A 14,071-nucleotide genomic window follows, 5' to 3' on the forward strand; every position below is an offset into this window, starting at 1 on the left:
GCTGCCCTTCCTCACCACAGCGTGTACTGGCAACTAAAGGAAAGGGGAGGCTTCCCTCTGATCCTCAGCATGTGAAACCACTTGCCACATTTGGCCTTAGAATGACATTCTCCCTTTGGCAGGGGTAATACCTCTGCTTGCAGTACACAACAGTTAAGCCCCTCAGGAGGACTAGGGTGGCTGAATTTGGGAATCATAAATCAGGCTATGTGATTCAACCATCTTTTTCTCTGCTGCATCCTCCACAAGATTTAGGAAATGCTCCAAGTGACACCACTTCATAAAACCTTATTCCTAAGTAAAATGGGCTATCTCTTTTAATTTATTTTCTCACATAAAACCTCAGTTTATTAAAATCATCAGCTGGTAATAGTGTGTTTCTAAACATGGAGCTTCTAGGATTGTTTGCCACTCAAATGGCACCTTGAGACAAAGAGCATAAGTCCTTTTTTTCAGTCACACATATACTGTGGTACAATCCATGTAATGAATAGTATAAAACATCTTTATTTCGCTTCCAACCCAATATCATAAGTGAAGTTAAGAAAATACAGTCTTTGTACTCACCCCAGCCTTTGGTTTAGCTCCAGAGCTGGCTACCAAACAGGGAGATGCTAGGTCAGGAGCATGGATGTTAGGAGATAAGTTTGTTTGTGAGTGACTTACTGAAGCAACATCCACTCCACTTTCAGAGCCAGATTCAACATCCTGTAAACAAATGCAAGTCTCTTTAGTAAATGTGAATATGAAATAAAAGTCCAGTTCTTCTAAATAATGGAAGTGTTTAGACAGGCTCACTCAAATGTATATGCTTAATTCTCTGTGGAAGAGTAATTCCCCTTGTTCTTTTCCATTACCTACACATACACTTGCTGTCCTCTTCAGTGTGGTGGTTTGCATTAGCTGCTGTTCTGAAATTATAAATCACCATTAACATCAAAGCTATAATTCCCCTAAATGTTAGAATGCAAGGTAAGAAAAATCAGTTTGGGGCTGCAGAAGTCTGACATTCTTCTCTGATGTTCAGTATTTCCTGTGTGCTCCCACCTTCTGTCTCTGGCAGCATTGCAAGCTCAGTGAACATCTGTAAACCATTACACAGCTGAAATGACATCACCATCCAGGAGTTTATACAATTCAGAGGTACAGCTCCCTAGCTTTTTTGGAATCAGCAGACACTTATCAGCCAAATGCTATTTCTGGTTAAAATGCCCTTACTTTTAATGACACTGATTACATTCCTTTTTTGAGAATAAAAAGCAGAAATATAGTATGTTTTATTGTTGAGGAAATAAAAAATACAGGGCTTGCTTGATTTACTGCATAGACTGAGGGCAGGGGATTATACTGCTTGCAGATAAATTGTGACACATGTCTGGCAAAGAGCTGGCTATGTGTAGAACCAGCCGTATACTGTCAGGATTATTAGCCAAGGTGCAGCCTGCATGAATACAGCTACACAATACACAAAAAAAAGGCTGAACTATTAACCCCAGCCAAATCTGTGCTGACAAAGCCTCAGTTTCCTAACAGAAAGTTCCTAGAATAGGCAAAATACGGAGCAGACACATCTCAGGGGTTCTGCTCCTGAACTGGAAAGAAGTGGCAACCCTTTGATTCATAATTCCAGTTAAGCCTCTGGTCTGCCAAACTGAAGCTGCCAATTAGACAGGTGCCTCTAAGCAAGTACGCAAACGTGCCGTTTTCTGAAAAGGGTTAGAAATTAGGGAGAAAGCTGCACTCTAGGTAGGATCATGAATTTGAGTCAGATACTTCCTGCCAGTGAGTACTCTGCAAGTGAAACAACAGGAAATGCAGCAGAGCCATGGAAATGCCTCTGCAGAAGTCAGCTTGGGTACTCTTTAGAAGCTTCTGCTTAGCAGAGCTATGCTGCCACGGTCCAGAACCCTGCTCCCTCCCCTGTTACCCATGTTTTTGCATCACATTCAAATGCTTTGTTACTATAAAATCGATATGAGACTGAACACAATGCATAAACATCCTGAAAACCAAATCTTTTGATCATCTGATTTGTAATACTGAAAGGCTCAAAAATTCGTAGAAAATTAGTCTGCATATGTAGCATATATAACATGTTTGATGCAAGCTGTCTTTCTGGAGGGCTGCTTTGCAGCATGGAAACAGGTACCACCTCTGATTATCATGCAGGCTTACTTATACAGATTGCCTCAACCCTCTTTACTGCTGTAAGAAACTAGTTAAAATGCTGACATGGGTTGGTGAGATACAGAGAGCAGACGTTAATATCATATTTCAGCTTTCCTGTGGCATCAACCCTTAAGGACATACTGTGAGAACATCGATGCCCAGGAGAAAAATGTTTAACTATTAAAAGTGTAATTATGTTATGTCCTTTAAAAATTATATATTTATATAATCTTCAGCTGACCAAACTGAAACTTAAATACAGCTTTTCTCACCTACAGACCACTCACTTGTCTATATAGCAATAATGAAATCTGGCTTCAATAGGAATAACCCTTCATTACTTAAAAGAAAATGCCACTAACAAAAAAAAAAAAAAAAAAAAAAAAAAAAGATCTGAATATCTGAATGTTAGCCTAGTGATCTTAGAGCTGTATTTCTCAGGTTTCTTAAATTGAAAACCAGCTGCAGCACACGTGGGTGAAATTAACAGGAAGCCTGCATGAGAACACCTCGGGTCAGCCATTTCATGTTCTTGTTCTTCATAGTTACATGTGTAAACATTTTTCAGAAAAAAAGAACACATCAATCATGTTTGTGAGCTGTCCAGTCTCCATTCAGACTACTCTCAGCAAGGAATCGTCACATTTAAATTAAGAAAAGAATTAAATAAATTTAAGCAATTAAAGTGCACAGTTTTGCCCAGAAACTTATTTTGAATGACAGAGGATTTCATAAGTGTGTCTATGCCAAAAATTTCATGGACCCTCCCACTAGCAGAAAAGCAAGATGTGTAGCTCAGACTTACTTTCAGTTCTAGCTATTTAATATCAAATGACACATACACATACGCTCTGAGACTGGTGTGATCCTGACTCTGTGCTGAATCTTCATGTATAGTAAGCAATAATTAGAGTGCCAGACATTTATTGAATCTTGTTGATCTCCCTTTCTTTCACCTGGGAGCTCTGAAACTCTCATTTATGAAATGATGCCAAAAGGAAATACTGGATGCTAATATTACTGCCTTCAAACAAAAATACAAGACAAAAATCTTTACAAAAAGAGCTTTAGTTCTGAAACCAAGGAGCCAATAAATGTGAGGAATGAATGAAAAGAAAAATAAAAATTGAAATAAACCCAGATTTTTCTTAGAAAAATAAGAAAGATTAGCAAACTAGCTTACAGGTATATGCCTCCGTTTGTATGTCGGGGTGCTGGATGGGGAGGAGCCTGCACTGAGAGCATTTTCAATATCCTGGTCAAGCTGGTCCAGTTTCATAATTAACAGCACCATTGAATCCAGTCGTGATTGATCCCGATCTTCCGTTACTTCCTAAGGAACAGAACATATAATTGTTAAATCTGAAATGACATTACTTGGAAAGAATAAGCTTAAATTAAGAAAGCTTTGTTTATTAATTTGGCATAAAAGTACATTGAATAATAATCAGAAAAATTCTTTTTTTTTTTTTTTTTTAAAATACCCTTTATGTAATTAATTCACTGAGCATTGACTTACTGCTGGGAAAACTCCGTATTAATATTCAATATACATCAACTATAGCGATTAAATTTTTAGAAAAGCACAATTGTTTGGTGCAAATGCATCATTACAATTTCCTTGATACACATACTCTTTAAAGAGCTACTGATTCTAAACACTCCTTCACATATTCACACCAAATTAATTAATTTTATTGAAAAATACAAATGATGAAGGTTAATGTATGATTGAAATGGGAGAGAAGGAATTTCAAAGAAGCCATTTGCCAGCTGAGGATAACTACAACTACTTTCCCTTGTGGAACTTATCAGCATAACTATGTTTTGTCAGTGCTTGACAGAGATTTCTGTTCTGGTTGGAAATTCTTGATATACATGAAATACGTTAACATTGTAGTAGACACAGCATTGTAGATCCTCTGACTGGAAAGAGGAAAGGTTGAGGGCTATTCACACCACAGTCAAACACCTAGTTTATTCAGCTTATTTCCCTGTACTGCATTTGTAACAAATTGAGACAGAGATGATCCTCCAAAGAGCAACTCAAAGCAAGATCTTCAGTTGGATGGACTAAATAATGCTCTCAAGGAGTTCCTCCCTCTCTTTCCCCATTATATAGAGAGTTAACACAGAAGTTAACCAACTAGTCTGCCTCAAAGTTCAGGAATATGAAAAACCTTCCCTGGTTCCTGTACAGGTTTTCACAATAGAAAGTTAGAAAATAGGAAGTTCCATTAACTGAGAAATAATATTTTTGTAAATCCTTCTCAAGAAATAGAAATGCAGATGTTATAATTACTTCATTGTGTCCAAAAAGTGGGTAATATAAATGCCAAAATCAGCCTTTTTTGATAGTCATTAAACTGTTTTTCAGGCTAAACAGCAATTTCTGCAGTTAGGATTTCATTAGTGATTGACTGCTTCAAAGGTGTTGCAAAACACGAATTAAATGATTCCTGCTAGAATTAAAGGAATTGTACAGATAATATAGTCATATAAAACATGGCCTACATGGTCTTTATGTGAAGACAGAGGTGATGAAGGCTAGTTAACTAAATCTTAGAAAAGCAGGAATACAAATCTGTCAGTCTGTAGCAGAGTTATGAGCAACATTCATAGCAAAGACCCAACCCAGGAAAGCTGTATTTAAATTTTATTACAACATGATGTTCTGGATTGGTTTACTGAAAAAGCTGAAGAATTTTCAGGACCTCCTGATGAACCTGAACTGAGTTTTGAATGACCCTGAGAGACTATTACCTCAAAACAACATAGCAATCAGTGAAATTAGTTAAATTTCACTTTCTTTCAAACTGAAAACACAATGTCCCGGATGATTCACTGAAACTCCATGTATCTTCATTTTAACTGATGTTAAATTGATGTCTGAAGTTTGAAAATATCAGTTGTTTCATCTAATCGGCATGGGTGCAGAAAGCCCAGCGGAGCAAATAGGGGTGTGCTAATAAAGGAGACATTACCTCCTTTTGGCATAGGGATACATTTGCCATGGTGGGTGAGATTATAGCCAGTTTACCCATCCAGAGTGGAGCCAGTGCTGCTACCAAAACTAGCCTCTTAGACAGTCCCCTGTCTATTTATTTCTATTGGTTTTGCTTGGAAATATACCACTGGAAAGGCTAATCAACCTAAAATTTACACTTAAACCCCAAAAGTTAACTCCCACACCACAATGAGTGGTAGTGACTGGCTGATTTTTTTTAGGATTTTTTTTTTTTGTGGGGTTTATTTCAGACTAGAGAGATAACAGGCATTTTACTTTAAAAAAAAAAAAAAATATCTGGAGTTTTACCCAAGCAAATTGTTTGACTTATCCTGCCAAAAAAGCATAAACTTGCTCTGTATGTAGCAGACTGAGGATGCTGGAGAAGAATCTGCTGAAATGATGAGGTGGCAAAATATTGCTCAAAGTTATATTCAGGCTTGACACAGCACGCTGGCTTTGCAGGCAAACACCACTTTCAGAAAACAATAATATTATCAGTATGGAGTTCAGCTGTCCTGTTCAGAAGTCTTAGCAATGGTTTGTGGCTCTGACTGCTGTTGACATCAACCTTGTTATGAGAAGTTTTAACATTTTAACTGTAGTTTCTATTTTTACAATTTACTGAATAACACAATAATCACCTTCTCTTTGGCCAGGGCACTATTAAATTGTATACATGAAAGCCTAAACACTATACCAAAAGTTTAATATATACAAATAAAAAAGGCTAATCTTGAGTTGAAAATTCAGTAAAACACATTAAATAAAAATTATTTCAAGATTAATTTATTTTTAGACAATTTTACCCTTGATATTATCTAATAAAATTCCAGGAGCTTTATAGCCTATTTGTCTTTTTTGTATCTCCCTTGTGTGTATATTCTGAGATTTTATTACTGAATTGTGATATGAACTAAAGCCAGCAAGATATTAGCAATTAATTTGTTTTCTTTTGAAAACACAGTATTTCCTTTGCATCCAATCTTTCACAATTTTCCCCACTGATAGCTGGTTACCTTCCAAATTAGAATGCAAAAATATAGATAACATTCATAGAATTATACAGAAATCTTACCTGTATGATTATGAAGTAAAAACAGGCATTAGAAGGTGCCTGGTCAAAGACACCCTTACAACCTTAATTTCTGCCTTAAGGCATTTGCATTGGGCAATTCAGGAAGGTATCATAAATATATACACTAGGTCAACTTGAGATGTTATTTGTATGGAAATTTTATTTTTAACATGTCTCCACACAAAGAGGAAATACTTAGGTCATATACTGGAGGAAACAATATTTCTTTTAGTTTGCATCCTCATTGGTGTGATAAAGGAGCTAGTTAAATATGAATACAGTCATATTTAGCACAGAAAGCACTGTAACTGTTCCTAGAATGAAGGATGCTTGAATTACTCTTAAATTAAGTATTAAAACCCCAAAGTAAAGGTCATATTACGAGAAATCCAAATGTTTTTACAAGCAGTTCACAAGCCCTCTTGTTATCATCAATAAACAATGCTAATAAAATGAAAACACTTCTGATAACATGGTTGCAAATGAAATTCACCCACTCTTTTAGACACTTTCGTAACTTTGGAGCTTATTGAAAAGAATAGCACTGTTTTTTCCCCCCTGGGTACTCCTATGTCTTCAACTGTTTATCTTTTTACTACAAGCTGCTTTGTGCTTGCATTTACAAACAGAGTTTGTTTATTAACATGATGTCCCTATAGCACTCTGCATGGAGAACACCTGGCAATTTCTGAAAATAACATTCTTTGTGCATAATGTTATATTTTTTATTTTGAACATTTGATGGATAAAGAACAAACATGTAGTGGCAGCATTAATCAGAGATCAGAGTATTTCTTAAATGTACTCCCCCCCCCTTTTTTTTTTTTAAGGTGGCAAAAGTTTTATACACCTGTATTATCACTTCATTGCAATGATTTTAACCAACTCAAACAAAAGAAACCAGTTAAGGAGTACAACACAAGTTAAGCCTGGATTTAGTACATCCATTTTTTCTTATCAGGGTATGGCAAAACTATTGAAGCAGACACCGTTCACTTCCTTTCTCTCTTAAACCCTGTATTTATTTGTGTTTTTCTCCTCCTCCTGTAGCTGCTTTTCCTATTGTAATCCCTTTCCCCACATACCTCTTTCAGCTGAGTAGAACTGAAGCAAAGAGTACCTTTTGGAAAGAAGTTTGTACTGTTAAGAGTAAAGCCTATTTTAGTTTTACAGCAAAAATTTTGTACAGAAGCAGTTAGTACAAAAGCAACTTTCTGCTTTTAGTACCTTCAGGAGGATTGATTCACTCCCACTTTTCCTGTAAGTGCTCCTTTTCAAAGCATCTGCTAGTTTCTGGGTGAGAGCAGACTGCGATTAGTGTCAGCAGGGTCCCTTGTGCTTAAGGAGAGAAGAGAATGTCCCACCCCAAACAGCCCCCTATAGGGCCATCAGGGCACCACCAGCCTCACTCCCTGACTGTCTTGTGTCAAGATGCTCCTAATTTCTTTGGAGGCTTTGGTTTCTAAAGGTAAGTCTTTTGGTCAGCTGACAAGGTGAGCTTGATTACCCACAAAAGAAAGAGATCTTTTATGGAAAGAGTTGGCTAAGTTTTTTCTGGTATTCTTGATCTGCAGCCAGCTGGACTGACTTAAAAATCTTGTATTAATGCTATGTATTTCAGATGGCATTAAATTACTCATTCTTGTCTCTCCTTGCTAAAAAGTACCCTTTTGAAAAAATATAAAGTTATTAAACCACTGATTTTATACTGTGAAAATTTTCATCTGAGCTGAAAACAAAGATGAATGCAAAATGTGCTATTTTGTAATTAATCTGTTGATTTTTACTAGCAGGTGTATAAATCTGATGTGCAATTTTCATTCTTCTACATTGCAGTGTACAGTCAAAAAACATTGAAAAATACCTAAGAAATCTATCTTTCCATAAATTTTACACTCTACAGCATCATCTTAGAGTCCTGTTCTTCACTATATTGGAGGCATTGCAGGCAAAGAACATTTAAACACAATGAAAAAACTAAAGTGCTCTCTTCCTTTTTGACATAAGACACAAGGCCTAGATACCAGGAAAAAATCACAGTAAGATTACTATTATGCATCATATTTTTGACTATTATTTAGAATAGACTGAAAATGGAACAGATAGCATAAGCTTGCACGTGCACAGGTGAGGACACATGTTCATGCATGTAGCTATCCCTACACATTCATGCAAGTTTTTGGGAAAGTAGCTTTTTTTCCCTAATTTTTCTTACCAGAACTTTAGATAGCTGACTTAATTTTTCCAAATATAAAGTATTCAATAGTACAGGTTTAAGTGAACTTTTTAATTCCTGTTAAACCCACAAATAAGTTATGTTTGCAAAAGTGAAGTCTTCAGAGGCACTTGACTACTATATAGTGTAGTAATTACGAGTCTCACTAGCATGTCCTTAAAAGAAATGTAATAAATACAATTACATCAGAAAATCAGCCTCTGAATAACATACTCTTTTAACAAAACACATGCTTTTTATATTTCCAGACAAAAAATATGGCTGCTTCTGTGGAACACAGTGCTTGCAGGGATAGTGCTGCACCCTCTGGGGAAAAGAGGAAAATGTGTTGGAAAATGACAGAGAGCATAAAATCTAAATATACCCAAGCTCATAAGTTCCAGTAATTGGAAGATTTCAGGACTAGAAGTGAGGCGAAGCTTCTCCATTTTTCTAATTTTTCACAGGATCTTTCAAACTCATGCTATTCACAGATACGGCCTCCTCAACTTAATCTTATTTCCACTGTAGAGACTTGCCACCTTTCATGTTCAAAGCTAATGTAATACAAACAAAAGCATTCCTCTTTAGTAACTTCCTTCCTACAGCTGTTTTTGCCTAAACACATATTCAGCCTGTAGGCTGTGCCCTATTTTAGTTCAGGCAGTTTTGATTATAGTTTTCCATTTTTCATGTCAGCCAAATAAACTATCTAGAAGAGATGTTATTTTGATAACGAAATTTAGCAATTGATTATTAATGAGAAGGAAAATCACTCAAAAAACTCGGGGCAATACATTCTGAAGAATCATTACTACATGGCTACTCAGCAGGGACAGCAGGCAATAGTTACTCATGAAGTGGTTACTCTTGAAACACAAGAGCTCGGCGGTAAGAAGAAACTAAGTCAATCAGGGTTGCTTTCTAGCTAATGTCATGTTACCATAAGTAGATATTAATAGAAGCCAGACTTCTCAGACTGTCATTACTGTGTTAACATTATACCAGTACTCCTGCAATACTAACGCAAAAAATAATTGGAGGCACTAATTCAGGTAACCAACAGAAGCAAAACAAGCATAAAATTAACAACTCTAAGTGATATATCTTATCCAATGTATAATATAATTATATATGTATACATATATATGTACGTGTATAAATATATATGTATACACATGTAAATATCAATACAATTTCATAAACTACAGATTATGGGTGAAATCCAGATCTCTACCTTAGGAGTTACAAAGTAGTAAGTTAAAAACAAAGTTACAAAACAGTAGCCTTTGTGATGGCACCCAGCTCTCAGTAATCATTCCTAATTTAGCATCATGTCAGGATTATGACTATGAATATTTGCCAAAATCACATTCCATAGAGGCATGGAGTAGAACATGAACATAATCTGTCTTTGCTCGGTGGCAAAAAAATATAGTTAAACATAAAATCATTAATCATGCATTTTCCAGCATAAAAATATTGAATTAATTTCCAGTTTCTTCCTTTAACTTCATATTTTGTACATTATAAATATCATACGACTTCTAAAAGTCACCTCTCACGACTACACTTTTATAGCTATAGCTTAGCAAAGTAAGCAAAATGCAAGTGTTTATGTTTACTGAACCCTATTTCTATTTGATATGAGGAGAAAAACTTCTGCTTTCTGGAGAATACTATGACAGTAATCTGAGCACTAATAGACTGAAAAAACACTGAGATTAAATAGAACTTTGATTAAGTAAATGTAAGTGATAGACAAATAATGCTGCATGTTTTATATTATTGCAAAACTACTTCAGATCTAGTAATTTTGTGTAAAATCAACAAGAAAATACTTCAGTGAACTTCTTACTGCTTTCCTGTTATGCTATAAATCAGAGTAAATCATGGCAAAACAGTGACTTTTAATCATCAGCAATGAAAATAAGCATTAGTGACATGAAATTTAGCTTGGATATGTGTCTATCGGCATGTGTTTTACAAATACACAAATAAGTGAGCCTATTTGTGTACTTATATTTCATATCCCTATTTTATAGATTGGTGGAAAGGGAGTTGTTTTGTTTTGTTTTAGTTTTGCAGTTAAATCAGAGGGAGGGTTTTCCTTTTAGGATATCTGTTCTGGTCTCTGTAATTTCATTTAAGCCTAATTTTAAAGGCTTTTTGATTTATCAGACTAAATATTTGAAGTAAATTAAGACAGAAAAAATTATGCCAATGATCACTCACAGGGGTGCTCATATCTACTGAAATCAAATGAATTAAGAATAATTTATTTGAGACTGTGGAAAGTCTAAACTCCAAATTGTATCACCTGAAAGGAACAACATGTGAGAAAATGTGAGTAAAATGGTCACAAATCACTGAGTCTCTGAGTTTATCTATTATTATCCATTGGATTTTATAATATTAAAAATGTTATATCACAATTTTGTTATCTGTAAAACAATTAGTCTTACTGAAGACTTAAATTTCCATAATATTAGAAATTAACTTATCTGGGCGGTACAACTGATAATTTGTAAATCGATATTTGAACTATGACAAGTTATTCGGACTGCAACTGTCTGTTCATCCAGTTTGGAAGTGCTTAAGAATAAGAGTTACAGGTGTCTGGATTCCTGCATAAACACTTAAGACACCCCATTCTTAAAAGCAAATTCAGACTTAGGGAAATATAACTGAACATATGACAGACACAGAAGATTTCATATATTTGGCCTGTTAGCATACTTCATAACTTACTTGTGATTTGTTCCTCTTGAAGACATGACACACTCCTGGAAACACAAAGTTGAGGATAATTATGAGCCAGCAATGCAACCTCATGGCAAAAAAAGACCAAAAGTATCTGGGCTGCACTAGGAAGAATGTTGCCAGCAGGACAAAGGGGTGGATCCTTCCCCTCTATTCAACCATGGTGAGAGACATCTGGGTTCAGTGCTGTTTCCAGTCCTGGACTCCCCAGGTCAAGAGAGACATGGACATACCAGATCAAGTCCAGTGAAGATGATTAAAGGATTGGAGCATCTTTCATGTGAGGAGAGGCTGAAAAAGCTGGAACTGTTTAGGTTGGGCAAGGCTCAGGAGGGATCTATTTAATGAGTGAATATGAAGATAGAGCCAGGCACTTAGCGGTACCCAGAGACAACACAAGAGACAAATGGGAACAACCAAGACACAAGACGACCTAAGAAAAAAACCCAAACAAACAAACAAACCAAAAAAAAGGGCAACTGAGCAGTGGAATAGGTTGCCCAGAGATTTTATGGAGTTTCCATCATGGAGATATTAAAAATCTGACTGGATGCAGTCCTAGGCAAACTGTTCTGACTCTGCTTAGAGTAGCCAATCTCAAAAGGTGTCTTCCAACCTCAATCGTTTTGTGATTCTGTGATAGTTTTTAACACTTCTTGCAACATGCTTTTTAAAGTGGACAGAAATGATATAGTGTAACATTTAGGACATTTTGCTCAAATCATTCTCTCCACCTGTGATCTTCTCACCTCAATTTCTTCACTTTTGTCAGTCTTATGGTTTAAAAGAGACAAAGAATAGGTACATAGACAAAATGAAACAAAACAAAATAAGGCTTATAATACATTGGTTGGGTAGAACTTCAGAGGTCTCTAGACCAACTTTCTGCTCAAGTAGAGCCAGCTGTGAGATCAGACCAAGCTGTTCAGGGCTTGCTTCACTCAGGTTGTAGAAATCCCCAAGGACAGAGAATGCACAGCCTCTCCGGGCAACTTGCTTTCATCCATAACTGTCATCATGGGAGAAAAACCCAACCCTTTTATCTGTCATTTAATTTAGAGGTCATCTAATGCATTTCAAACTTGGAAGTAAGGAATTTACAAGTGGGAAGCTAATCCAATACTTTCAATTTTACATTGCGCTGAGGACAGTATAAAAAGGATGGTGGGAGATTTGTCTTCCAGTTTACCAATGAGAACTTAGAAACCAGGTGATGGCTACTACCTGTATGAAGTCTATTAGTGACATTCTACCCCATGATACCTGAAGATACTGCAATAGCAGCACTGAGCAGTCTCCTGAAATTAATGGGATTCTTCCCATGATAGCAGTGGACTTTGAATCAAGTCTAAGACAGACATGACAATTAAAATCCACAAACCATTGTACACTCTAACTTCTCCCAGGAAACAAACAGAAGTGCTTGTCTTACATGATTATTATGCTACCCTAGTAAATGAAGAGTGTTAATACAGGTTGCACTGTCAGCTCAATCCTTGTAGATAAGGTATCTGTTCATTAATATGATTGCAATGTAAAAAAATGAAAAAAGCCTATAAAAAAATGCAACAACAACACCCCACCCCCCCCGCTAATAATACCTTAATCAATTTGCTTATTATTTGTGTGCATGGGGAGAGAGTCTCCACTGATGGTTTCAAGTCCAGTTAATGTAACAGGTTGCAGAAAATTTCCTATATTCACTTTTCTTTGCAAACAAAATGTTTGTGTAAAAGCTAGGAGGCATTATAAAACAAATGTGCTGTTATACAAAGATTATAACAAATCCTTATGTGAGAAGAGCAGGTATAGCTGGTTACTTAGCCTTGTAAATCTTGCCATGGGGGCTTAGCTTGAAGACATCCAAGTTTTCATCTGGTGGTTGGTTTTTTTTTTGGTTTTTTTTTTGGTTTTTTTTGTTGTTTTTTTTTTAAATTAAATATTTAACTGCCTCTGCCTTTTAGTTTAGTTTTATATTACTCTTTTGAGTCCTGTGGGTATTTATACTTCTATGTATTTACAAGTCACACACACATGCACTCTGATTTGTGCAGTAAAAAGCACTTGTACATTGAGAATAAGTTTAATATTTGGTATTTTCTAAATGCAGAAATAAATATAACAAGTTTAAATGGAGATACTGATTAAAAGAAAAATAGATTGGGTTGGCTCATTACCAAAAGTTGCCTGAGAATTTTTATATATTGGATGACAAAATGTAGGAACGTTCTGTAACAGTCTGTAACTCACTGAAATCATCCCAGAGCTTACAGCATCTAAGAAACTTGTCATTATTTAGATATCTATCTAGAAACAGAAGAATCTGCAGTTATCTTTCTGAGTTTTGGTAATATTGCTCAAGTTAGCAGTTTACATGAGAGATTCACTAGGCCTCTCTGCTAAACACAGTTTCCAATCCCTCTCATGTCTGGAGGAGGCTGTTAGAAGAGAAAGGGAATCAAGGAAAGCCAAGATAGGGTGCATTTAACAAGAGTATTTTCTTCCTCTGTATCCTGAAGCATGACTAGACTATGGAGACCTCTGTAAAAAGGCAAGAAAATATGGAACTTCAGAGCTGATGATGAAAAGAATGAGGTGGAGGATGCAATGTGGAGAGAAGAGCTCAGGTTCTTGTACTGAAAGCTGTATGACACAGGTACATACCAACCACACTGAATCTCAGGGAGTCCAAGCAACCCCATGTCTGAAAGAACACCCAGGATCAAGGCACAAAAAGTGTGAAGCCAAGTGCATAAGACCTACTTTGAAAGAGTCACCAGTTAATCTGCTCTACTGCAGAATGGACCTACTTCATTTGTGCAGTGAGGAAAGTATGACA

At 36.1% G+C, this 14,071-nt stretch overlaps 1 protein-coding gene across 1 annotated transcript in view; it reads right to left on the bottom strand.

The window, feature by feature from the left end:
• DLC1 (DLC1 Rho GTPase activating protein) overlaps nucleotides 1-14,071 on the bottom strand; it is a 230,751-nt gene that overhangs the window by 168,832 nt on the left and 47,848 nt on the right. Inside the window, exons 3-4 of the mRNA XM_005433612.4 lie at nucleotides 3,353-3,502; nucleotides 568-708 (exon numbers count right to left, since the gene is read on the bottom strand). Of these exons, the coding sequence (XP_005433669.1) occupies nucleotides 568-708; nucleotides 3,353-3,502 (291 nt within the window). The remainder of the gene's footprint in view (nucleotides 1-567; nucleotides 709-3,352; nucleotides 3,503-14,071) is intronic.

This window comes from Falco cherrug, chromosome 1, assembly GCF_023634085.1.
Source record: "Falco cherrug isolate bFalChe1 chromosome 1, bFalChe1.pri, whole genome shotgun sequence".
Taxonomy (NCBI): Eukaryota; Metazoa; Chordata; class Aves; order Falconiformes; family Falconidae; genus Falco; species Falco cherrug.